Source organism: Ranitomeya imitator, chromosome 6, assembly GCF_032444005.1.
Source record: "Ranitomeya imitator isolate aRanImi1 chromosome 6, aRanImi1.pri, whole genome shotgun sequence".
NCBI classification, from domain to species: domain Eukaryota; kingdom Metazoa; phylum Chordata; class Amphibia; order Anura; family Dendrobatidae; genus Ranitomeya; species Ranitomeya imitator.
The window spans coordinates 375,607,379-375,634,807 of record NC_091287.1 but is presented as its reverse complement, the minus strand read 5'-3'; the positions used below and the strand labels follow the sequence as shown (position 1 = coordinate 375,634,807).

The following is a 27,429-nucleotide window of genomic DNA, read 5'->3' as shown; positions in this document are numbered from 1 at the left end:
CAATACTGGCAATCCACAACAAGGGCACAGGGCTAAGCCCCTATAGCCTTTTGTAGAAGCCTGTGTACAGCAGCTCCTCATTTAGCCCCTCCGGCGCCAAACTGTTGAGCTCATAAATCAGACGAGATTCCCTCCTAAGTAGTTCGTCCGTTACTCTACCCCCTCTGATCCTATGGGGCACCCCCTCCAGGCCAATAACACGAAGGGTTTTATGGCTCCCCTTATGACACTCCCAGAAATGTGTTGCCACTGATGTAATCTGCTTTCCCTTATCCCTATCACTCTTAGCCGTGGAAATATTTGAAATGTGCTGTTGTACCCTGCGCCGTAGCTCTTGAGTGGTCTGCCCAACATAAATTTTCTGACAGCCACAAATCAGAGCATACACCAGATTGCGTGTTCGGCAGTTAAAGTAAGATCTCGATTTTACCTGGAAGGGTATAGAAGGGATGGACACTCCCAGTTCGGCTACCATAAATGGACATATGGAACAATTTCCACATGGAAAAGAGCCAATAATGGGTTTACCTGATCGGGTCCTCGACGTTTGACGTCTAAAATGGCTCCTTGAAAGGCAATCTTTTAGGTTTGTCGCTCGCCTCGCCACAACCCTCGGCCTGCTCGGGATAAAGGTCCTCAATCTTGCGTCACTCAATAAGATTTCCCAATTCATCTTCATTATGTGATGTATATCGCCCCACTGGTTGTTAAATCTAGTTATGAGGCTGAGTTGGTTTTTTTTGTTCTTTTGTTGTTTATTCAGAACCTCCTCCCTTGGCCTCTGTCGGGAGTGTTCAAATGCCCTTGAGATGACTCTTCGCGGATAACCACGTTCTCGAAAGCGGTTCGTAAGTGATCTTGACTCTTCCTCAAAATTCGCCATTGTGCTACAGTTCCGCCGGACTCGCAGGAACTGTCCTTTTGGGATACTGTCCCGCAGGTGACCCGGGTGAAAGCTGGAGTAATGTAGGATATTATTAGTTGCTGTTTTCTTCCGGAAAAGGGTGGTATTAATACGGTTATTTTCAACCATCACCTTAAGATCCAAAAAGTCAACCGAGCTCCTAGAATGACATGACGTTAAGTGAATATTACATTGGTTAGTGTTTAGTTCTTCAACAAAGTCCTCCAAGGCCTCTGTTGTGCCCGTCCAAAGAAAAATATCATCGATGAATCGGTACCACTTCAGAACATGCTCATATAAGTACCGATTCTTGGTCACCTGGGTCTCCTCCCACCACCCCATAAAGAGGTTCGCATATGAGGGCGCACACCTCGCCCCCATAGCTGTACCGGACACCTGCTTATAAAAGACCCTATCGAAGATAAAGTAGTTTTTTTCCAATATCATTCTAAGGAGATCCAAAACAAACGAATCATGCCCCCTGTTTCCTGTAGAAAATTTATCCAAAAAATAACCAACGGCTACTATACCTAGATCATGATCGATGTTGGTGTATAGCGCCTCCACATCAAGTGTGGCCAAGATGATGTCATCAGGTAAAATCAGGGGGTCCAGTTGTTGGATCAGGAACGATGAGTCCCGTATATACGAATCCAATTTTAGGACAATGGGCTGCAGGAAAAAGTCCAAATAAATACATGACTTTTCATAGAGTCCACCAATCCCCGAAACAATGGGCCTACCAGGTGGCTCCGACATCGACTTATGCACCTTAGGTAGCATATAGAACGTCGGAACCACCGGGTGGGTGACCATCAAGAAATCCCGCTCCTTCTTGTCTATGATGCTGTTGGCATATGCATTATTCAACAGTCTATCCAGACTGGATTTAAACACCGACGTTGGATCCGAGGGTAAGGCAACATAATGCCGTGTATTGCCCAGTTGTCTCTTGGCCTCCTTGCAGTACATATCCTTTGGCCACAGCACTATGTTGCCCCCCTTATCGGCCTCCTTTATTTCTATGGCCTCATTGTTTCTAAGAGTCTTGAGGGCCCTTCTCTCCTCCCTAGACAGGTTGTTCTGACCAAACTCATCCAATCTCAACTTTTGAATATCCCTTCTCGTTTTTTCAAAGAACATTTGTATGGCGGGAAAAAGGGTAAAGGATGGTGTGGCTTGTGAGGGTAGCCTCCCATTGAACTTACATCTGCCTTGATCGTTCTCATTTTCATCCAGCAGGTCTGTCAAGTCCTGTAGCAATTGTCAATCCATGTCCGTTAGATCAGCAAGTACCGAGGGGTTTTGATATAGCAATCTGAAAGTCATTTGTCTGCAGAACAAATATAAATCTTTCGTTAATTCAAATTTATCGAGAGTATTCATCGGGGAGAAGGATAGGCCCCTCGCCTCTGCGGGTACTGTGGGATCTTGGGACTATCATCTTTCATTTTTTATTTCTATTTGGATAAACCCAAGTGCTCTCTTTAAAGATGGTTTCATACAGCTGTATGGCGACTGTAAGCGCCCTAATTAGAGCGATACAGTCGTGTTTGCTTAGGGAACATCTGATATATATCCCACTTTATGTGATCATTGGTGCCCCCTGTTCTTTTTGCGGTATCCCAACCAAGTGTTGGGTGATGATATTGCTATTATTGCTTAGTTGCGCTGTTCTCAATAAAGATTACTGATACTTTCTGCAATGCCCATGGTATGTATCCAGAGCGAAAAAAACTTTGACTATTGGTAACCTTATAATCTTATTTTCGGCAGCAGTATCATGGTTGTGGCTGTTTGAATGAGTGGAGTGCGCCCTGGCCAGGGACATATGATGTGTGTGCGCGCCTCATATCGGAGAACAGGTTGCCATGACGCATGTCTGTTAACATTGTTTACTAGGGGCACAGTTATGGTCCTTGCGGCGCGCCGTCCCCGGGGGGCGGGGTCTGGAAGCCACTAGCACTGGAGAGGCTATGGAGATGCATAGCGCATGCGCGAACTGTTCTGGCTCCCGGCACCTGGGGGTTGTATTGGGACCTGCGCTAACTACTTGGCATCACGCTGGCGGTTCCGTCCGGTGCAGCCATGCTCTGCACACCTGGTACGTGTTTAAACTAATTATATCTGCATTTATACCTGGGAGCTCGGCACATTTTAGATTGCTGACCTTGAGGAAGACGCTGCTTTAGCGTCGATACGCGTGGGTCTTAGCACTCATACAGCCCAGCAGATCCCATGCAGACTCTATGTGTGTGATACACTTTAACCACAGGCTTGATCCTTTCGGAGGGGCTAGGTGAGATCCTATTTGACACGGGGGACCTTATTTGGAGGAATATTTATTATCTTCCTTGTCCCGTGTTAGCATGTGTTGTGATTTATGGAGTATGTATTCATGTGCTCTCATTTGCGTGAGCGTATTTGTCTCTATCCTTAGGACCTGTGTATATTAGGATCATTTGTATCATCATTTAATATAATGAAGGATCTATCTATGTACATGCATTCTGCTATTTAGTGGCTGTGTAGTGCTATGCTGTCTTTGATGGTATTATACCTAACATTTATGTGGACCCATCACCCCAAGTTTGGGTTTTAAGTGTGTTTAATGTTTGTGTTTCATGTTCCCAATAAAGTTGATTTTTTTTTATATCCATATATCTATTGTGGTGATCCCAATTTTTCTGCATACACTTTTCTCAGTAGTTCACTCCCCACTGCAAGATTTTGTTTTGTATACTGATGTGGCGTAACATTGGTGTCAGAATTGTTAATAAAGTTTTTTTTTTTTCTTTTTTGCATCCATCCAGACGTGGTACTATAAAAAATCACTGGTGGGTGGTAAGGGGAGGGTCCTTTTAACCGCTTGTTGTTCTGTCCCACTATGGATAAGGACCGTCCTCCATGGTGCTGTCAGGATGGATTCCTGGAAATACAATTACCGGTAGGTCTAATTACCGTTTTTTTTACCTTCACCACTCGCTGGACACACCTGCTTTTCTGTTGATTTATTATGGCTACTTCACCCTGGTTCGTGAGAGGTGTTTGGTGATCACACAGGAGGTCAAGATAAGACATGGTGGGCTGATTTTTTTTTTTTTCTTTTTCTTTACTTTGATAAAGTGGTGTCATTCAAAATTACAACTTGTCCCACAAAAAAACAAGCCTACATATGGATATTTTGGTGGAAAAGTCATGGCTCTTGGAAGAGGAGGAGGAAAAAAAACCTGAAGAATCCCCAGGTGAAGGGGTTAAGAGCACTTTCTTTTCAATTTTTGATCTATATTATTGTAGTCTTCTAATTTTGGGTCTTAATTTTTCGTGTTTGATACCAGGTAAACAGTTTTCTACACATGCAAGGAGCATTAATTTAAATATTAAGGCTATGTGCACACGTCCGGAATAGTCGCAGAAATTTCCTCGGCAATTCCGCAGCTGTGCCGCAGGTAAAACGCATGCGGAATTGGCATGTATTTTCCTGCTGAACACTAACGTTTTACAAGCGTAATTAGCTTGCAGAATGCTATCGTTTTCCAAGTGATCTGTAGCATCGCTTGAAAAACTGACAGGTTGGTCACACTTGTCAGTGTTTGTCAGTGTTCGACAAGTGTGACCAACTTTTTACTATTGATGCTGCCTATGCAGCATCAATAGTAAAAAGATCTAATGTTAAAAATAATAAAAAATAAATCGTGATATTCTCACCTTCCGGCATCCCTCGCAGCATTCCCGCTCCTCGCGATGTTCCCATTCCCAATAATTCCTAGCTGCAATGACCTCAGATGACGTAGCGGTCTCGCGAGACTGCACGTCATCACAGGTCATTGCCACAAAGCATCACTGGGAACAGAAGCATCGCGAAGAGCGAGAACGCTGCAAGGGACGCCGGAAGGTGAGAATCACTATTTATTTTAATTCATTTTTTTTTTAAACAATTATATGGTTTCCAGGGCCTGGAGGAGTCTCCTCTCCTCCACCCTGGGTACCAACCGCACATGATCCGCTTACTTCCTGCATGGTGGGCATAGCCACATGCGGAAAGTAAGCGGATCAATGCATTCCTGTGTGTGCGGAATCCCCACGATTCCACACAAGGAACGAACATGCTGCGTTTTGTTCCGGAATGCGATTCCGCTGCCGGAAAAAAACACATCATGTGCACAAAAATTGCAGATTGCATTCTAATAGTATCCTTAATGTTTGTGTTTTTTCGCGTGTTTTTTTTCGCTATGAAAACATAAACGTGTGCACACAGCCTTATGGTTTTAAAACTTTACTGAAGACGAAAGTAGGTGAAACTGATTACGAGAGACTTGGCTGCTGGCAGTCGGCTTAGGCCAATGTAGAACTCCCTAGATTTTCTTTTATCATCCTGACATTAAACACTTGTTAAGTTAGGTTGCTGGTGAATGTAGTTTTGACTTGTCACTCTAGGAAATGTTCTGAAACTGTAAGCTTTTTGAAAGCTGCATGATTGTAGTGCAAGGGACAAGTCTCAAATGGCTGAATGTTTAATTCAGTAGAAAAAGGGTTTTAAAAATGTCACTTTTGTTACATCCATAAATTATCTATTCTTTTACCTATATTTACATAGACCTGTCCTTATTGATGATGCTGTATCTTTTTTCTACAGTAGATGAACTGGCTCTACCTTATCTTTTACCACTATAAGGATATGAGCACACGTTGTGGATTCCATTGTGGATTTTTCCACTTGGATTCTGCAGAATCCGCAGCTAAAATGACCTGCGATTTACCTGCGGGTTTTCTGCAGATTTTGTGCGGATTTCACCGGATTCCTATAATGGAATAGGTGTAAACGCTGCGGATTCTGCACAAAGAATTGACATTCTGCGGAAAATAAACCGCTGCGTTTCTGCGCGGAATTTTCCACAGCATGTGCACAGCGGATTTGGTTTTCCATAGGTTTACATGGTACTGTACACCACATGGAAAACTGCTGCTAATCCATAGCCAAAATCCGCTGCAGATGCGCAGCCAAATCCGCAACGTGTGCACATACCCTAAACCTGATAAAACAAAGTAGAGCTGATATCTTGATACTGTAAACTCCAACCTGCAGGGATTAATGACCCACCCATAATCTGTACAGTTTACTGGATCAAGTAAACAAAAACTCAACCGTTACAAACGAAAAAATGACCAATGAATCTTTTCCATAGACTTCAATGTAAAAAAACTTATCCAGCAGAGATCAGTTATTTAAAAACTGACTAAAGTTGTCTGCACAACTTTTTTTGCAAACGGATTGCTGCTACATCTGTTCTAAGTGATTGGCTACTGGATTTGTGAAGGTAGCCGAAAAATGATTGCAACTAGACCTATGTTTCTTTTTACAATAAAATCTATGGTGCACTGAACTGTTAATTAGCCATCCATTTTTATTTTTTTAATTTGAAAAAAATCTGTGTTTTTTCTTACTGAATCGGTTTCAAGTGGACAAAACAGGTGGATATCTAACTGATCACTTATCCATATACTTAAAGGGAATCTTCACCCCTAAAATCGAAGGTGAGCTAAGCCCACCAGCATCGGGCTTATCTACAGCATTCTGTAGATAGATAGATAGATATATATATATATATATATATATATATATATATATATATATATATATATATATATATATATATATATATATATATATATATATATATATATACAGTTAAGTCCATATATAATTGGACAGAGACAACATTTTTCTAATTTTGGTTATAGACATTACCACAATGAATTTAAAAAAAAACAATTCAGATGCAGTTGAAGTTCAGACTTTTAGCTTTCATTTGAGGATATCCACATTAAAATTGGATGAAGGGTTTAAGAGTTTCAGCTCCTTAACATGTGCCACCCTGTTTTTAAAGGGACCAAAAGTAATTGGACAATTGACTCCAAGGCTATTTCATGGACAGGTGTGGGCAATCCCTTCGTTATGTCATTCTCAATTAAGCAGATAAAAGGCCTGGAGTTGATATGAGGTGGTGGTGCTTGCATTTGGAAGGTTTTGCTGTGAAGTAAACATGCGGTCAAAGGAGCTCTCCATGCAGGTGAAACAAGCCATCCTTAAGCTGCGAAAACAGAAAAAAAACCATCCGAGAAATTGCTACAATATTAGGAGTGGCAAAATCTACAGTTTGGTACATCCTGAGAAAGAAAGAAAGCACAGGTGAACTCATCAATGCAAAAAGACCTGGGTGCCCATGGAAGACAACAGCAGTGGATGATCGCAGAATAATCTCCACGGTGAAGAGAAACCCCTTCACAACAGCCAACCAAGTGAACAACACTCTCCAGGAGGTCGGCGCATCAATATCCAAATCTACCATAAAGAGAAGACTGCATGAAAGTTAATACAGAGGGTTCACTGCATGGTGCAAGCCACTCATAAGCATCAAGAGTAAAAAAGCTAGACTGGACTTTGCTAAAAAACATCTAAAAAAGCCAGCACAGTTCTGGAAGAACATTCTTTGGACAGATGAAACCAAGATCAACTTCTACCAGAATGATGGAAAGACAAAAGTATGGTGAAGGCGTGGTACAGCTCATGATCCAAAGCATAGCACATCATCTGTAAAACACGGCGGAGGCAGTGTGATGGCTTGGGCATGCATGGCTGCCAGTGGCACTGGGTTACTAGTGTTTATTGATAATGTGACACAGGACAGAAGCAGCCTAATGAATTCTGAAGTATTCAGAGACATACTGTGTGCTCAGATCCAGCCAAAAACAGCCAAACTGATTGGTCGTCGTTTCATACTACAGATGGACAATGACCCAAAACATAAAGCCAAAGCAACCAAGGCGTTTATTAAAGCAAAGAAGTGGAATATTCTTGAATGGCCAAGTCAGTCACCTGATCTCAACCCAATTGAGCATGCATTTCACTTGTTAAAGACTAAACTTCAGACAGAAAGGCCCGCAAACAAACAGCAACTGAAAACCACCGCAGTGAAGGCCTGGCAGAGCATCAAAAAGGAGGAAACACAGCGTCTGGTGATGTCCATGAGGTCAAGACTTCAGGCTGTCATTGCCAACAAAGGGTTTTCAACCAAGTACTTGAAATGAACATTTCATTTAAAATTATTTAATCTGTCCAATTACTTTTGGTCCCTTTAAAAACAGGGTGGCACATGTTAAGAAGCTGAAACTCCTAAAACCTTCATCCAATTTTAATGTGGATACCCTCAAATGAAAGCTGAAAGTCTGAACTTCAACTGCATCTGAATTGTTTTGTTTAAAATTCATTGTGGTAATGTCTATTACCAAAATTAGAAAAATGTTGTCTCTGTCCAAATATATATGGACTTAACTGTATATGTATATGTGTATATATATATATATATGTATATACGTTTGTGTATATTTCAACTTTTTGAGGGGACAGGGATGTAGTTTGTCATTTTCCCCGTATTAGGATATGACTTTGTGGAGTTTTGTGCGGGTTGTTGCACTTTTAAATGTTTTTAGATATGTTTTCTGTGTGAATTGTTTTTTGCTGTACATATTTCTAATGAGATTTATCAATAAAATTTTTTTGCATTCTCCATATTTGTGTTTGGTGCTCCCATACGTGTGGACATGATCTTTTGTTCTTTTTCCTGGTCAGATCCCTTGTACTAGTGACCTATGATTTCATCTGCATCATAGTGAGGGTCCCTGTCTTGAGGTTTTGTCTGAATCTCTCGTTTTTTGTTTTTTTTTGTTTGTTTTTTTTAGGGGATGTAGATGGTAACCTCAGTCAGATGCTCAGCATAGATCACAGGCCAAATGTGAAATAACTTTTAAGGCTGATCAAAAAACTAAACCCCAAATCTCGATCGCTAAAAACTTCAACTCATCCATGAAAAATCTCCACTCAAATTTATCATCTGCCAACAGAAAAATAAGTAGAAAATCCTAAATTGCACTCCAGAGGGGATAGATGAGGTGCCAGAGTAGAGTTTCAATCTGTGCCAGTAAGGGCTTGTTTTCACTTGCGAGGAACACGTCCGTGTCTCGCATGTGGAAACGAAGCTCTGGTGCCGGCACTGTGGAGCGGAGCGTGCGGCCGCATGGCAACACATGCAGCCGCACGCTCCGCTCCGGAGTGCCAGCACCAGAGCTTCGTTTCCACATGCGAAACACGAACGTGTTCCTCGCAAGTGAAAACAAGCCCTAATAGTAATAAAACTCTGCACTCAGAAGCATATGTTGCAAAACAAACTGAATTTTATAGGCAATGCATCAAAAGCAAGTGGATAACATTTCGGTCAGCATGGACCTTCATCAGATAAATGCTGTGATGTTGTGGAAGATGAGTAGTCGGTACTCATAGGGCAGAGACTTTAAACAGACTGAATGTGGTAAGAGGTGTCTGCGCTGGGGTATGGCGGCTGAAAGCTACAGTTAGGAAGCGCTTCCTGACAAAGTATATGCAGTAACATGTCAATTTAGTCAATACACCCCATTAAAAAATCTATCTTTCTTGCCTCTACTTTGTGCCATCAATCTGTAATTTCAATTCGAAATTTATGAACAAATTGGCTTCAATTTTTGCCAATTAAAGGTGCATTGAGCATCTGCTAAATTTTTAGACAGTATTTGGTCATTCCCAGGTTCCAAAGATGTATTCTTAAAATTCCTCGGGATCTCAGCAGTCAGACCACTGAGCTATCAGTAACTTATGTCTCTGGAGGATAACTTGCCATTTTAAGAATGAACCTTTAAATTCTTAAAGTTAATAATGAATATGGTAAATGTAATGATCCCATTAGAAACCTTTTGCTTATGTTTATAATACTAGGGTTTTCTTTTGTTTTTTGTTTTTTTTTCTCCAGAGTGCAAATTTACCTGCACCAGTGGCAAATGTTTATATCTTGGATCGCTGATTTGTAACCAGCTCAATGATTGTGGTGATAACAGTGATGAAGAAAACTGCCCGACGGAGCACCCTCCACCAGGGATATTTACCTGTAAGTATCTGCCTGAGCAGCTTTTATTCTATGCCTTTATTTTTTGTATCTGGTTCAAAGATAAAATGCAAATTAATAATTAAATTACTGATGTGTTTTTTGCTGTTAAGGTCTCCTTTCTTTGTGTAACCAGTAAACTTTGTATTTTTGCTAGTTTTTATGAACATGTCTGTGTTAAATGAGTCTTCCACTATTTTGATGATCTAAACTCATGATGGGTCGCTCAAAAAATAAGCCCTCAACCAGCCTCAGATCACGAAAAATAAAGATGCTACAGGTCTTGAAAAATGGTGGATTTTTTTTTTTTTTTTTACCAAACTTTGGAATTTTTTTTTTCAACACTCAAATAAAAGAACCTAGACATGTTTGGTGTCTATGAACTCGTAATGTGTCCTGGAGAATCATAATGGCAGCTTAGTTTTAGCATTTAATGAACGTGGTTAACAAAAAACAAACTTTGGAATTGCCCTTTTTTTTGCAATTTCACCACATTTGGATTTTTTTTTCTCGTTTTCCAGTACACTATGTTTAAAACCAATAGTGTCATTGAAAGGTACAACTAGTCTTGCAAAAACAAGACCTCACATGGCCATGTTGACCGAAAAATAGAAAAACTTGTCTTTGGGAAGAAGGAGCAAAAAAAAAACAAAAAAAAAAAACGCAAAACCGAAAAAAACTCTGGTTGTGAAGGGTGTTGTGAATTCTGTGGCTGAGTTCACTTCTGTGGTCACAAGTGGTATTGCAGTCTCTGGGCTTCCTCCCTCAGGTGTTTTGGTGAGCTCGTTGGCTGCCTTGCTATTTAGCTCCACCTGAGTCTGTCTTCCTTGCTCCTTGTCAATGTTCCAGTGTTGGATCTGAGCTACTGCATCTTTCCTTGGGCCTGCTGCTCTGCTAGATAAGTGCTTCTAGTTTGTTTTCTGTTTTTTTCTGTCCAGCTTGCTATTGTCTTTTGCTGGAAGCTCTGAGAAGCAGAGGGGTGCACCGCCGTGCTGTTAGTTCGGCACGGTGGGTCTTTTTGCCCCTTTGCGTGGTTTTCGTTTTAGGGTTTTTTGTAGACTGCATAGTTCTCTTTGCTATCCTCGCTCTGTCTAGAATATCGGGCCTCACTTTGCTGAATCTATTTCATTCCTACGTTTGTCTTTTCATCTTGCTAACAGTCATTATATGTGGGGGGCTGCCTATTCCTTTGGGGTATTTCTCTGAGGTAAGTCAGGCTTGTATTTCTATCTTCAGGCTAGTCAGCTCCTCAGGCAGTGCCGAGTTGCATAGGTAGTTGTTAGGCGCAATCCACTGCTGCTTATAGTTGTGTGAGGATAGATCAGGTACTGCAGTCTACAGAGATTCCACGTCTCAGAGCTCGTCCTATTGTTTTTGGTTATTGCCAGATCTCTGTATGTGCGCTGATTACTGCACGCTGTGTTGCCTGATTGCCAGCCATAACAGTACAAGGAGCCACACCAATGATTCCCAATAGAGGGAAAAAAGAAATCCTGACATCATTTTTTTTTCTTAGCTCTGTCTTCAGTCTTTTTTTTCCCCTAGACATTAGAGTGCTTCAGGACACAGCTGTGGACATGGATATTCAGGCTCTGTGCTCCTCAATGGATAATCTCGTTGTAAATGTACAAAAGATTCAAGATACTATTGATCAGAAATCGATGCTAGAACCAAGAATTCCGATTCCTGATTTGTTTTTTGGTGACAGAACAAAATTCCTGAGCTTCAGAAATAATTGTAAGCTATTTTTGGCCTTGAAACCTCATTCTTCTGGTAATCCTATTCAACAGGTTTTGATTATTATTTCTTTTTTGCGCGGCGACCCACAGGACTGGGCGTTTTCTCTTGCACCAGGAGATTCTGCATTGAGTAATGTTGATGCATTTTTCCTGGCGCTCGGATTGCTTTACGATGAGCCTAATTCAGTGGATCAGGCTGAGAAAAATCTGCTGGCTTTATGCCAGGGTCAGGATGATGTAGAAGTATATTGTCAGAAATTTAGGAAATGGTCAGTACTCACTCTGTGGAATGAATCTGCACTAGCGGCTTTGTTCAGAAAGGGTCTCTCTGAAGCTCTTAAGGATGTAATGGTGGGATTTCCTATGCCTGCTGGTTTGAATGAGTCTATGTCCTTGGCCATTCAGATCGGTCGTCGCTTGCGCGAGCGTAAATCTGTGCACCATCTGGCGGTACTGCCTGAGAGTAAACCTGAGCCTATGCAGTGCGACAGGACTATGACTAAAGTAGAACGGCAAGAACACAGACGTCTGAACAGACTGTGTTTCTATTGTGGTGATTCTACTCATGCTATTTCTAATTGTCCTAAACGCACTAGGCGGTTCGATAGCTCTGCCGTTATTGGTACTGTACAGTCCAAATTCCTTTTGTCCATTACCTTAATGTGCTCTTTGTCATCGTATTCTGTCATGGCGTTTGTGGATTCAGGCGCTGCCCTGAATCTGATGGATTTGGATTATGCTAAACGTTGTGGATTTTTCTTGGAGCCTTTGCGGTGTCCTATTCCGTTGAGAGGAATTGATGCTACACCTTTGGCCAAGAATAAGCCTCAGTACTGGGCCCAGCTGACCATGTGCATGGCTCCTGCACATCAGGAAGTTATTCGCTTTCTGGTACTGCATAATTTGCATGATGTGGTCGTGTTGGGGTTGCCATGGCTACAAACCCATAATCCAGTATTGGATTGGAACTCTATGTCGGTAACCAGCTGGGGTTGTCAGGGAGTACATGGTGATGTTCCATTTTTGTCTATTTCGTCATCCATTCCTTCTGACATCCCAGAGTTCTTGTCGGACTTTCAGGATGTATTTGAAGAGTCCAAGTCTGATGCCCTACCTCCGCATAGGAATTGTGATTGTGCTATCGATTTGATTCCTGGTAGTAAATTCCCTAAGGGTCGTTTATTTAATTTGTCCGTACCTGAACACACCGCTATGCGCAGTTATGTGAAGGAGTCCCTGGAGAAGGGACATATTCGCCCATCGTCGTCACCATTGGGAGCAGGGTTCTTTTTTGTAGCCAAGAAGGATGGTTCGCTAAGACCGTGTATTGATTACCGCCTTCTTAATAAGATCACTGTTAAGTTTCAGTATCCCTTGCCATTGATTTCTGACTTGTTTGCTCGGATTAAGGGGGCTAGTTGGTTTACTAAGATTGATCTTCGTGGTGCGTATAATCTGGTGAGAATCAGGCAGGGAGATGAATGGAAAACGGCATTTAATACGCCCGAGGGTCATTTTGAGTATCTGGTGATGCCGTTCGGACTTGCCAATGCTCCATCTGTTTTTCAGTCTTTTATGCATGACATTTTCCGTGAGTATCTGGATAAATTCTTGATTGTTTACTTGGATGACATTTTGATCTTCTCAGATGATTGGGAGTCTCATGTGAAGCAAGTCAGAATGGTTTTCCAGGTACTGCGTGCTAATTCCTTGTTCGTGAAGGGATCAAAGTGTCTCTTCGGTGTGCAGAAAGTTTCATTTTTGGGGTTCATCTTTTCCCCTTCTACTATCGAGATGGATCCGGTTAAGGTTCAGGCCATCCAGGATTGGACTCAGCCGACATCTCTAAAAAGTCTGCAGAAATTCCTGGGCTTTGCTAATTTTTATCGTCGCTTCATCTGTAATTTTTCTAGCATTGCCAGACCATTGACCGATTTGACCAAGAAGGGTGCTGATTTGGTTAATTGGTCTTCTGCTGCCGTGGAAGCTTTTCAGGAGTTGAAGCGTCGTTTTTGCTGTGCCCCTGTGTTGTGTCAACCTGATGTTTCTCTTCCGTTCCAGGTCGAGGTTGATGCTTCTGAGATTGGTGCAGGGGCGGTTTTGTCACAGAGAGGTTCTGGTTGCTCAGTGTTCAAACCATGTGCTTTCTTTTCCAGGAAATTTTCTGCTGCTGAGCGTAATTATGATGTGGGCAACCGAGAGTTGCTGGCCATGAAGTGGGCATTCGAGGAGTGGCGTCATTGGCTTGAGGGTGCTAAGCATCGCGTGGTGGTATTGACTGATCATAAGAACTTGACTTATCTCGAGTCTGCCAAGCGCTTGAATCCTAGACAGGCCCGTTGGTCGTTATTTTTTGCTCGTTTTGATTTTGTGATTTCATACCTTCCGGGCTCTAAAAATGTGAAGGCGGATGCTCTGTCTAGGAGTTTTGTGCCCGACTCTCCGGGGTTATCTGAGCCGGCGAGTATCCTCAAGGAAGGAGTCATTGTGTCTGCCATCTCCCCTGATTTGCGGAGAGTGTTGCAGAAATTTCAGGCTAATAAACCTGATCGTTGTCCGGCCGAGAAACTGTTCGTCCCTGATAGGTGGACTAGTAAAGTTATCTCTGAACTTCATTGTTCGGTGCTGGCCGGTCATCCAGGAATCTTTGGTACCAGGGAGTTGGTTGCTAGATCCTTCTGGTGGCCATCTCTGTCACGGGATGTGCGTGCTTTTGTGCAGTCCTGTGGAATTTGTGCTAGGGCTAAGCCCTGCTGTTCACGTGCCAGTGGGTTGCTTTTGCCCTTGCCGGTCCCGAAGAGGCCTTGGACACATATTTCGATGGATTTCATTTCTGACCTTCCCGTTTCTCAAAAAATGTCGGTCATTTGGGTGGTCTGTGATCGCTTTTCTAAAATGGTCCATCTGGTGCCCTTGGTTAAATTGCCTTCCTCCTCTGATTTGGTGCCTTTGTTCTTCCAGCATGTGGTTCGTTTACATGGCATTCCTGAGAATATTGTTTCTGACAGAGGTTCCCAGTTTGTCTCGAGGTTCTGGCGAGCCTTTTGTGGTAGGATGGGCATTGACCTATCTTTCTCCTCGGCCTTCCATCCTCAGACTAATGGCCAGACCGAACGAACCAATCAGACCTTGGAAACATATCTGAGATGTTTTGTTTCCGCTGACCAGGATGATTGGGTGTCATTTTTGCCGTTGGCTGAGTTCGCCCTTAATAATCGGGCCAGCTCGGCTACCTTGGTCTCTCCATTTTTCTGCAATTCTGGGTTCCATCCTCGTTTCTCTTCAGGACAGGTTGAGTCTTCGGACTGTCCTGGTGTGGATTCTGTGGTGGACAGGTTGCAGCAGATCTGGACTCAGGTAGTGGACAATTTGACCTTGTCCCAGGAGAAGGCTCAGCTTTTCGCTAATCGCAGACGCCGTGTGGGACCCCGACTTCGTGTTGGGGATTTGGTTTGGTTATCTTCTCGTCATATTCCTATGAAGGTTTCCTCTCCTAAATTTAAACCTCGTTTTATTGGTCCGTATAGGATTTCTGAGATTCTCAATCCGGTGTCTTTTCGTCTGACCCTCCCAGACTCCTTTTCCATACATAATGTATTCCATAGGTCGTTGTTGAGGAGATACGTGGCACCTATGGTTCCATCTGTGGAGCCTCCTGCCCCTGTTTTGGTGGAGGGGGAATTGGAGTATATTGTGGAGAAGATTTTGGATTCTCGTGTCTCTAGACGGAAACTCCAGTATCTGGTCAAATGGAAGGGTTATGCTCAGGAAGATAATTCCTGGGTTTTTGCCTCTGATGTCCATGCCCCAGATCTTGTTCGTGCCTTTCATGTGGCTCATCCTGGTCGGCCTGGGGGTTCTGGTGAGGGTTCGGTGACCCCTCCTCAAGGGGGGGGTACTGTTGTGAATTCTGTGGCTGAGTTCACTTCTGTGGTCACAAGTGGTATTGCAGTCTCTGGGCTTCCTCCCTCAGGTGTTTTGGTGAGCTCGTTGGCTGCCTTGCTATTTAGCTCCACCTGAGTCTGTCTTCCTTGCTCCTTGTCAATGTTCCAGTGTTGGATCTGAGCTACTGCATCTTTCCTTGGGCCTGCTGCTCTGCTAGATAAGTGCTTCTAGTTTGTTTTCTGTTTTTTTCTGTCCAGCTTGCTATTGTCTTTTGCTGGAAGCTCTGAGAAGCAGAGGGGTGCACCGCCGTGCTGTTAGTTCGGCACGGTGGGTCTTTTTGCCCCTTTGCGTGGTTTTCGTTTTAGGGTTTTTTGTAGACTGCATAGTTCTCTTTGCTATCCTCGCTCTGTCTAGAATATCGGGCCTCACTTTGCTGAATCTATTTCATTCCTACGTTTGTCTTTTCATCTTGCTAACAGTCATTATATGTGGGGGGCTGCCTATTCCTTTGGGGTATTTCTCTGAGGTAAGTCAGGCTTGTATTTCTATCTTCAGTCTAGTCAGCTCCTCAGGCAGTGCCGAGTTGCATAGGTAGTTGTTAGGCGCAATCCACTGCTGCTTATAGTTGTGTGAGGATAGATCAGGTACTGCAGTCTACAGAGATTCCACGTCTCAGAGCTCGTCCTATTGTTTTTGGTTATTGCCAGATCTCTGTATGTGCGCTGATTACTGCACGCTGTGTTGCCTGATTGCCAGCCATAACAGAAGGGGTTAGGTTGCCTGAAATTGACGTTTTGGTGGGGTTTTTTTGGGTGACATAAACATGTTTGTTTCCATCAGATTGAGAGGAATGTGTTGCTATTTTCCTTTTTTCATGAGTTTCCTTGAAAAGTAAAAAAAGTCTCATCCTTTCTGTTCCTCCCTGTATTTTCTGTTGGGCAATTGCCATGTAATGTGTATGGGCGTATCCATACAATCAAAATTTGGTCAAATGTAAAGAAATCAGAATGTTTCTCCCCTTTCAAATTTATTCTCTGATCTTGATTACTGAAACCCAACCATAATATGGCCTTTAAGGTATAGTCTCCCCCTCCCCCCTCTCAATGCAGATTTGGTAAGTGAAGGGGAAAAAAAATTGCAAATCTACATTTCCTTATTAAATACTGGTCCAGGTGCTGTCCATTTTTTTTTTTTTTTATATGGACAGCACTCAAAGGGTAAATAGTCATGAATGAGCCCTTGAAGATGACTATACAATGAAACTGGGAATGATCAAACGTAAAATGAAAATGATATGGAATTGTTGGATAATATGGAAGACACTTGTATCCCAAGGCAAAGAACACCATGGCGGCTCATCGTGAAGCGCAATCTGCTGTACCTGAAGATGTTATAAATGAGAAAAGGGCTTTACAGAAGTGTTTTGAAAAATATTATTCATTAAAAAAATCATCAAAGAAGCACTGTCGGAGCATCGCGCTGTAAAAGCTGTGAGACAGCAGGATGAAATGCTGCATTAAAATGTGGAAATGGCAACTATGATCTAATTACATGTAGGCCACAGTCGGCTCCGGTTAACTGTCCTCTGATTATTTAATCAAGCTACAATGAGTCTGCAGCATCTGATTTATGCTCCCTTTAACCACTGTGATATTCGCTTACTGTTAATCTGCTGTGTGTTTATTAAGACGCGTGCATTCTTGACTCTTCCTTGTATCCAGTCACTATCCATCTTCTCCACTAAGAAGTAATTATCGGTTATTGGTTCCTGAATGAGCCATTCTTGGTTAGGCTTTCAGCCATAAAACTTCTTCTGAAAGCAGCAGAGCATCCCAGTATCTAGAAACAGTGCTAATAGGCCATGGCACGCCGAGCGGCATGTTCTCGCGGCGGACGATCCTGATGTGGCAGCTGGTAGTTTGAGAATTTAGTAAAATACAAATGTGTATCATCTACAAGTTTCGAGGAAATGAAACTCCTCACGGACTCTCTATTTATAGATGAACTCTGCTTGGTCCTCTCGACTGAGGTTTTACCTTGCTTTATGAAAAATGCAATCGATACATCAGGCTGCTTTGAGAAAACACTGGCTTTCATGGCACACTACAGTCTTGCACTTGTCTGATCTTATTATTGGGTGTTGTATTAATGCCATGACTAAAATGATCTTGAGGCGTATTGCAGAGAACTGAATTACTTAGGTCTGACACTTGGGAATGCTTTATATCATCCATAAATGTAGACGCTCAGCCATGTCATAAAGAATAGTTTCAGGGAAATATTGTGTGGTTTGATAATTCAAAATGTAATCTGGCAGATGAGATTCTTTTCTATGTGGAGAAATAGTTTTGTATGCAACCATTTTGTTTAAAGAAGAAGGTTGGCAGAGGGCAATATGTTTCAGTGCCGTTGAGCGCAATTTTGACCACCTCATGTCAAACTAACGAGTCTGGAAAGTGGAGACATGGTTTCCATTTCATTGGGATCCTTGTACTTTAAAGTTGTCCACTACTTGGGCAACTTCTTGTCAAACCCCTCGGTTGGCCCCGATTTAAAATAAAATGACTCTCCTCCCATGCCAGTGCCATTCCCTCAATGTTGGCTGTCACTCTCTCCAGGGCTCCCGTGAAGTTGTTGTAACATGGGACGCCGGTGCCCAATCAGGGCGGAATGACTGTCCCTGCCTTCATACAAATCTAAAATGAAGAGGAAGTCTGGGATCCGCTGCAGCTCGGACACTTCCTTTTCATGATTGATTTTGCCTGGAGGCAGGGACAGTGATGCCAGCGCTGACTCCCATGTCACAGCATGGAGAGCGTCTGCCAACACTGAGAAGTCTGCATGGGAGGTGAGAAAAGGATTTATTTGATGAGGGCCATATATTTTGATCAAGGGGATTGTCCCTTTAAGCTGTCACTATGTAATAAACTGGTATAAAAAAGTGACTATTGACTGTCGTTTGCTTTCATAGGTTTCTTGTAAAAATTATTGTTGGAAAAAATGTACGGGCTTGTTTGTGTAAACTTAAAGCATACAACTACAAAAATTTAAATGCAGGACTAAACCATGCAATTTTGTATAAATCACGAAGGTTTTAGGTGTAATCCACAGCATGGACCAATCGAGGACTGGGCTGCCCTATACTAGGCAGCGTCCTGTTTGTCGCTCTTAGTTTTTTATTTATTTATTTTTTTATATATAAGGGAGCAAGGGCTGTAAGATCCTATGATGCGCGCTCCCACCCTGAAGACTGTACCTTAGCTGCGGTGGGGCCAGTGCACATGGGGTAGGGCCAGGTAATGACATAGCCAAAGTGTACTTTGTCTGATTTTCATATAGATTCTATGGCAGATTTCTCACAATATGCAGCTTTTTTAATTTATTTAAAAAATAAGGTGTGTTATATAATTTTTTTTTTCCATTCTGACAGATTTTCACTAAAGAAAAGTAGTTTAGATTTCAAATTCCTTGAGTACCGTGTGTATGGTGTCTTAAATTTTGATTCTGGGAAAACCCATCACCTATACTATGCAGTACCCACTGACTATGAGAATGTGGGGTCTATATTCCATTTATGTTGAAGCTCACCCCTGCTCTTGGGATTTAGGAGTATTCCAATGGTAACACACCCAACAACTAACTTATCCTATAGATAGTTGTCAAATGTTTCTGGGGAACAAATCTTTATTGTACCTGTCATATTCTCAAAATACAAAATAAATGCCTATGACTGTAGCTCTAAGGCCTCTTATTTACTGACAGGTTATGGAGCTCATGTCTGGGTTATTTTTCCGTAGAGGGCCCATAAGCTGCTGCAGTTGCCAGCCATCCACTAGGAGGTTCATATCCTTTCTGCCAGGACTAATGTGCTAAAACTTCCTAACCTTAATGACCAACAGGATTCCTGCTCTAAATGGGAACCCCTCCTCTGTATTCATCGGAGTTGTGGCAGCATAAACAGTTGTGTTTGTGTCCTTAGACGCATAATTGACCAGGATTGAACTATCTGTAGGTTTGTCCATTAAACACAGGAGCTCGTACAGGCTTTAAAATCTCCTGGGGTTGCTGTTTACAGCAGCTTACAGCTACATCTAGAAGCAGGAAGAACTGAAAATGAAAAGTTGATTACGATGGTGCACCAATGCAGTCTTGTGGAGGACGGGGATTGTACTAATCACTGTGTGGCAAGTTAAGGTTGTAGACCTGTACTTGTCCAATACCGCCATTTAACAACCAGAAAAAAGAAGCTTTATTGCTAACTTGATAGTACAAACCTTTAAGATGGAAGTACAAACCTTTAAGATGGAGTATCAAACTTATTCAGGGCTTTTAAATTAATAGTCCTGAAGGAGCCATCTGGTTTGGAAATCCTAAAAAGTGGAGGAGGAGAGGATGACCCAAATAAGAGTCCTACCTCTGCACTCTTCCCATCTGTCCTGATACTTAAAAGGCTTTATTCGGACAAATCATTTCCTCCAGAAAAAACTCCTATAGATAGGCATGGAAAGATTAGGGAAGATTAGGGAAATCTCCTGACTTTTCAAGGATCTCATCCCGAGCCAGCTGAAGAGAAATGCTCCCTCACATGGGATGGAACAATCTTGTTCTGGCCTGGTTATCCCTTAGCCACTTTAGCCACAATCCCCTACGGGCAGCATTGGATAGGACCACTGCTCTAGTTGCCATTCTCAGTTTGCTGAAGCATCCGCCAGTAAGGCTGCGGCCACATGCATCAGCTGAATAGTGGACAAGATATCAATTCTTGTTCCCCTGTCCTTCAGCTGAGATTCTAGCTGTTCTAGCCAGATCATTAACGATCTGGCCGTGCACTTTGCTGCTAATGCCGGCTTCAAAGCACATGCCGAAGTTTCCCACAATCATTTCAGAAAGGCATCGGCTTTACTGTCCAGTGGATGTTTTAAAGCCCCCATATCATCAAAAAGAGGAGGATCTCCTGGACACCCTAGTAATCACCACGTCCAGCCTTGTGGCTTTATCCCAACAGGACAAAGAGGACTCACAGGGGTATTTCTTCTAACGGGGAAGAGAACCCTTCCTTTCTGGCTTAACCCATTCTTTACGTATCAGGCCCTGGATCTTATTTAACGTGAAACAGCTTCTTTTGATCTAGAACACAGATCAGATCCTGCATTGAACTCTGGCCTAGCATCCACAATATCCATAGTAAATGGACCGCCTTAACCAGTCCATTAATCTCATTTACCAGGAAACATGCCCTGTAATCCAACTGATGTGGGAGAGAGGTGCTACCCTTTTTTAGCATATAGGTTTCCTGTCCTTTGTGGGCGGATCCCTTCTCGTGGTGCTGTCATGGATTCCGAAAAATCCTGCTACTGGTAACTAAGACTTTTTTTTTTTTTTTCAAACTGCAGCATGTCAACTTTTCAAGTTGTTTTGCAGGTTTTTTTTCTTCCATAGGATGCAATGAGTAAGCGCAAAAACACAGCAAAAGTTTTAATTTTTTGCTTTTCTTTATTTATTTTATTAACTAAAAACGCAGCAAAAACAGCAGTATAAAAATGTATTTATTTCTCTTCCCTCACCCCACCTAAAGTTAAAACCAAAATGTTTTGGTCTCCTCACATAAGCATAAGTTAGTATTAGTGCAGTTTAAATTAGTGATATGTGAAAGTAAACAATGCCTAACCAACTCAATGCTCTGCCAATGTCTTAAGTAAACTATGCTTGACCAATTCAACTCTCCCCACTGTTACATTTGTAACTTTTTCCACTAAATTTAGTCAAATTGCCCTTTTTAACAAAAATTATTTATGGTTTAACATACAGGTCCTTCTCAAAAAATTAGCATATAGTGTTAAATTTCATTATTTACCATAATGTAATGATTACAATTAAACTTTCATATATTATAGATTCATTATCCACCAACTGAAATTTGTCAGGTCTTTTATTGTTTTAATACTGATGATTTTGGCATACAACTCCTGATAACCCAAAAAACCTGTCTCAATAAATTAGCATATCAAGAAAAGGTTCTCTAAACGACCTATTACCCTAATCTTCTGAATCAACTAATTAACTCTAAACACATGCAAAAGATACCTGAGGCTTATATAAACTCCCTGCCGGGTTCATTACTCAAAACCCCCATCATGGGTAAAGGCCCCTTCACATTAAGCGACGCTGCAGCGATACCGACAACGATCCGGATCGCTGCAGCGTCGCTGTTTGGTCGCTGGAGAGCTGTCACACAGACCGCTCTCCAGCGACCAACGATGCCGGTAACCAGGGTAAACATCGGGTAACTAAGCGCAGGGCCGCGCTTAGTAACCCGATGTTTACCCTGGTTACCATGCTAAAAGTAAAAAAAAACAAACAGTACATACTTACCTACAGCTGTCTGTCCTCCAGCGCTGTGCTCTGCTTCTCTGCTCTCCTCCTGTACTGTCTGGGAGCCGGAAAGCAGAGCGGTGACGTCACCGCTCTGCTTTCCGGCTCACAGCCAGTACAGGAGGAGTGCAGAGCGCAGCGCTGGAGCACAGACAGCGGTAGGTAAGTATGTACTGTTTGTTTTTTTTTACTTTTAGCATGGTAACCAGGGTAAACATCGGGTTACTAAGCGCGGCCCTGCGCTTAGTTACCCGATGTTTACCCTGGTTACCAGTGAAGACATCGCTGGATCGGTGTCACACACGCCGATCCAGCGATGTCCACGGGAGATCCAGCGACGAAATAAAGTTCTGGACTTTATTCAGCGACCAACGATCTCCCAGCAGGGGCCTGATCGTTGGTCGCTGTCACACATAACGATTTTATTAACGATATCGTTGCTACGTCACAAATAGCAACGATATCGTTAACGATATCGTTATGTGTGAAGGTACCTTTAGACTAGCGACCTGACAGATGTCAAGAAGGCCATCATTGACACCCTCAAGCAAGAGGGTAAGACCCAGAAAGAAATTTCTCAACAAATAGGCTGTTCCCAGAGTGCTGTATCAAGGCACCTCAATGGTAAGTCTGTTGGAAGGAAACAATGTGGCAGAAAACGCTGTACAACGAGAAGAGGAGACCGGACCCTGAGGAAGATTGTGGAGAAGGACCAATTCCAGACCTTGGGGAACCTGAGGAAGCAGTGGACTGAGTCTGGTGTGGAAACATCCAGAGCCACCATGCACAGGCGTGTGCAGGAAATGGGCTACAGGTGCCGCATTCCCCAGGTAAAGCCACTTTTGAACCATAAACAGCGGCAGAAGCGCCTGACCTGGGCTACAGAGAAGCAGCACTGGACTGTTGCTAAGTGGTCCCAAGTACTTTTTTCTGATGAAAGCAAATTTTGCATGTCATTCGGAAATCAAGGTGCCAGAGTCTGGAGGAAGACTGGGGAGAAGGAAATGCCAAAATGACTGAAGTCCTTTGTCAAGTACCCACAGTCAGTGATGGTGTGGGGTGCCATGTCAGCTGCTGGTGTTGGTCCACTGTGTTTCATCAAGGGCAGGGTCATTGCTTTATGGTGATGAAGATTTCATTTTTTCAGCACGACCTGGCACCTGCTCACAGTGCCAAAACCACTGGTAAATGGTTTACTGACCATGGTATTACTGTGCTCAATTGGCCTGCCAACTCTCCTGACCTGAACCCCATAGAGAATCTGTGGGATATTGAGAAGAGAAAGTTGAGAGACGCAAGACCCAACACTCTGGTTGAGCTTAAGGCCGCTATTGAAGCATCCTGGGCCTCCATAACATCTCAGCAGTGTCACAGGCTGATTGCCTCCATGCCACGCCGCATTGAAGCAGTCATTTCTGCCAAAGGATTCCCGACCAAGTATTGAGTGCATAACTAAACATTATTATTTGATGGTTTTTTTGTTTGTTATTAAAAAACACTTTTATTTGATTGGATGGGTGAAATATGCTAATTTATTGAGACAGGTTTTTTGGGTTATCAGGAGTTGTATGCCAAAATCATCAGTATTAAAACAATAAAAGACCTGACAAATTTCAGTTGGTGGATAATGAATCTATAATATATGAAAGTTTAATTGTAATCATTACATTATGGTAAATAATGAAATTTAACACTATATGCTAATTTTTTGAGAAGGACCTGTATGTCTTGCATTGGTGGCCTATCAGGCATTGTTCATGCTTGTATGGTGGAAGCAAAGCTGAACTTTGATATCCTGAAAAAATCGGCAAAACCTGCTTTGTCTGCAGCTTTTTCACTGCTGGATCAGTTTTTGGCTGCTGCAAAAAACACTTTGTGAACATTGGCCTTAGGCTATGTGCACACGTTGCGGATTGGGGTGCAGAATTTTCCGCACAAAATCTGCATCTCCTGGCAGAAACCGCTGTTGCGGATTTGCTGCAGATTTTGTGCGGTTTTTATGCGGAATTGATGTGGATTTTGTGCGTATTTTACCCCTGCGGATTTCTATTATGGAAGGTGTCAGAAACGCTGCAGTTCCGCACAAAAGAATCTCTTGTTCCGCAGCGGTTTTCATGAGGATTTTTCCGCACCATTAGCACAGCTTTTTTTTTCAAAATTGATTTACATTGTACTGTAAATCACAGTGCGGAACTGCAGCGTTTCTGCGCGGAAAAATCCGCTGCGGATCCGCACCAATTCCACATCATGTGCACACAGCTTTAGAGCTCCTTTAAAAAATGTAGTTGAGCAGTGTGGTTTTTAGTGTCATTTTTTTTTTACTTTATATTGGGAAAAATTGTTCAGATTCTCCTTTTTCTGTCCAAGTACTGTCGATCATGAATTGTGTAGCTTACAGATGTTGCAGGAGTGCATATTCCTCTATTGCTCTGACTGCGTTCTCAACACTGTTTTCCATAATAATCTTTATTTTTATATAGCGCTAACATATTCCGCAGCGCTTTACAGTTTTTGCACACATTATCATCACTGTCCCCGAAGGGGCTCACAATCTAGAATCCCTATCAGTATGTCTTTGGAATGTGGGAGGAAACCGGAGTGCCCGGAGGACACTCTTTGCAGATGTTGTTCTGGGTGGGATTCGAACCCAGGACCCCAGCGCTGCAAGGCTGCTGTGCTATCCACTGCGCCACCGTGCTGCCCAGAACTTTCATAAAGTTCGTCCTCATTTAGTTTCCAAAATGTTTCATCAAACTACATTAGGATCTGAAATAAACCACCATATCTGTCTCTAAAGTTCAGTAAAGCGTGAAAAGCTTAGGTAAGCCGTATGTTAATCTTGCTGAGAGGAGGATGCCAATGATGAATATTGCTTGCACCATGTTCTTGAAGTGTGGAAATGTGAGCAAATTTCTGTCACCAGCAGTACAGGGTTTATTGAAACCTAATGTCATAGATCTTACAAACACTCAACCTACCCCCCAATTCACACATTAAACTCAATAGTTACAAGTCTGACTTGTTTAATCTGCACCATATGAAAAGCGGTCTGCTAGCGGTAAGTGAGAGTCCTTAATGCATCTGCATTTGTAAGTGTTAAACAGCTGTGTGGTTAGCAATAGGTGAGCAGCAGACATGATTCATCCTGATCAAGAGAAGCTACGGCTCTGGAGGAGATGAATGTCCCTTATTGTTTCTCAAACAGAAAATGGAAAAATGGAGTTATGAGGATATTGTTCATTGCTTGCCTGGATGCAAGTAATTAGTATTCTTTACCAACCACATGGGTCTTGTCAGCCATAGTTGGAAAATGTTCCTGCTGTTCCAGATATGGAAGAACAGTACCTACATACAAAACTCCATCCCAGGTTTAGTTTTTTTAACTTATTGGTACTACTTTTTGTTTGTTCTATAAAATGGCAATAATCATGCAAAAAACTGCACTGGACGTGGCGTTTTGCAGTTTCCAGGGATTCAGTGGCTCATAATCCCAACAGGAGCAATCTGTGAAAGTGTCCTGGCAGAAGAATCTGAAATCTGTTGCATCATGTTAATGATTCATGTTTTGATGTTATGGAGGCGTTTTGACTGTCCCTTGTGGCTTGTTATAAGGTTACTATGGCTAGCTGTTTTGGTGGCATTTACTTGTTACTTCTGTTACTTTTTGTAGTTTTGTGGGATAATTTAGCTTTTAAGTAAGAACTTGGCTGGCACGGTTTGGTAACCATTTCCATAATTCTTTTATGGGAGCACTTTGGCTTGTAGGGGAAGGGATTAAAACTGCTCAAAAAGTCTGGCATTAAGCAAAAGGCTATGTTTGCACATTACAGTTTTTAATGCAAATAGTTTTTTTTATATTACCAGAAAAAACTGAGACTTCAGAAATCTCATGCACACGCTTGTGTTAATTCCTGGCTGCATTTGAAAACCAACTATTGTGAAACCTGCAGGATACCCATGCTTTCAGTGTATTTGTATTGTATTTTCACCCTTTGAAAGCATGGAGTGCCCCCAAAAAATGCAACCATGCATTTTTTTCTTCTGGATTTTTAATTACTAAAGCAAACTTTTTATTGTGAACTACAAACTATAAGATGCAACCAAAGCTCACATGGTGTTATCAGAGCATGCTCTGGTGCTAACCAAGTGGCTTCGCTGACATGCAGGGGATTGCCTAACACAGGAAGCCCCTACATGTCGACCAGCCTTGAGACATGCAGCCATGGGGGCTCGAACACCTTTTACTAGCACGCCGAAGTCACTCGGTTAGCACCAAGAACATGCTCATATACCGCTTATCGCTAGTGATCATAGCCCAAGAAGGAAGCATTTGGAGGCCCTGCTCTTTAGCTAGATAATTTATAAATATATTTCACAAAGTACCTCAAAGCCAGTAATTCATTTATAAAAAGGACTAGCTGAAGAGCCCGGCGTTGCCTGGGCATAGTAAATATCTGTGGTTAGTTATAGCACCTCACTTCTCTTATTTTCCCATCACGCCTCTCATTTTCCCAATCACATCTTTCATTTTCCCCCTCACATCTCTCATTTTCTCCCTCACTCCTCTCATTCCCCCCAACACTTGTCATTTCGACCTCACATCTGTCATTTTCCGATCACTCCACTATTTTCCCTCACTCCTCTTTCGACCCCACATCTGTCATTTTCCGATCACTCCACTATTTTCCCTCACTCCTCTCATTTTGCACTCACACCTTTTCATTTTCACCTCAGTATATACATGTTTGTCATCTCCCTTATATATAGTATACACCTGTATGTCATCTCCTGTATATAGTATATACCTGTGTCATCTCCCCTGTATATATAATATACCTGCTGTGTGTCATCTCCCCTGTATATAGTATATACCTGTATGTCATCTCCTCCTATATATAGTATATACCTGTATGTCATCTCCTTCTATATATAGTATATACCTGTGTCATCTCCCCTGTATATAGTATATATCTGTGTCATCTCCTCCTGTATATAGTATATACCTGTATGTCATCTTCTATATATAGCATATACCTGTATGTCATCTCCTCCTGTATATAGTATATACCTGTAGGTCATCTGCTCCTGTATATAGTATATACCTGTGTCATCTCCTCCTGTATATAGTATATACCTGTGTGTCATCTCCTCCTGTATTAGACCTCGTTCACACATTATTTGCTCAGTATTTTTACCTCAGTATTTGTAAGCTAAATTGGCAGCCTGATAAATCCCCAGCCAACAGGAAGCCCTCCCCCTGGCAGTATATATTAGCTCACACATACACATAATAGACAGGTCATGTGACTGACAGCTGCCGTATTTCCTATATGGTACATTTGTTGCTCTTGTAGTTTTTTTTTTTTTAAATTCGTTTATTAATTTCAGAATAGACAAACATTGCACATATTACATTTATCATTATTAAACATACCATCAGATACAAATGATTACAAACATCATCGCATCCAAAGTTCAGAGGCAATAGACTGTGCATGTTGAATCACTAGTACCTACAAAATACCTACTATACAACTTAAACAACTTTAACCTTTAG

At 42.2% G+C, this 27,429-nt stretch overlaps 1 protein-coding gene across 2 annotated transcripts in view; it reads left to right on the top strand.

Moving 5' to 3' along the window:
• The window catches only part of LDLRAD4 (low density lipoprotein receptor class A domain containing 4), a 443,648-nt gene that overhangs the window by 212,328 nt on the left and 203,891 nt on the right, over positions 1-27,429 (top strand). For both annotated transcript variants that reach the window (XR_011314078.1, XM_069731005.1), the window contains exon 3: positions 9,745-9,879. Coding sequence is in view for 1 of the 2 variants with exons in the window: in XM_069731005.1 (XP_069587106.1) it covers positions 9,745-9,879 (135 nt within the window). In the remaining variant the exon portion in view is untranslated. The remainder of the gene's footprint in view (positions 1-9,744; positions 9,880-27,429) is intronic.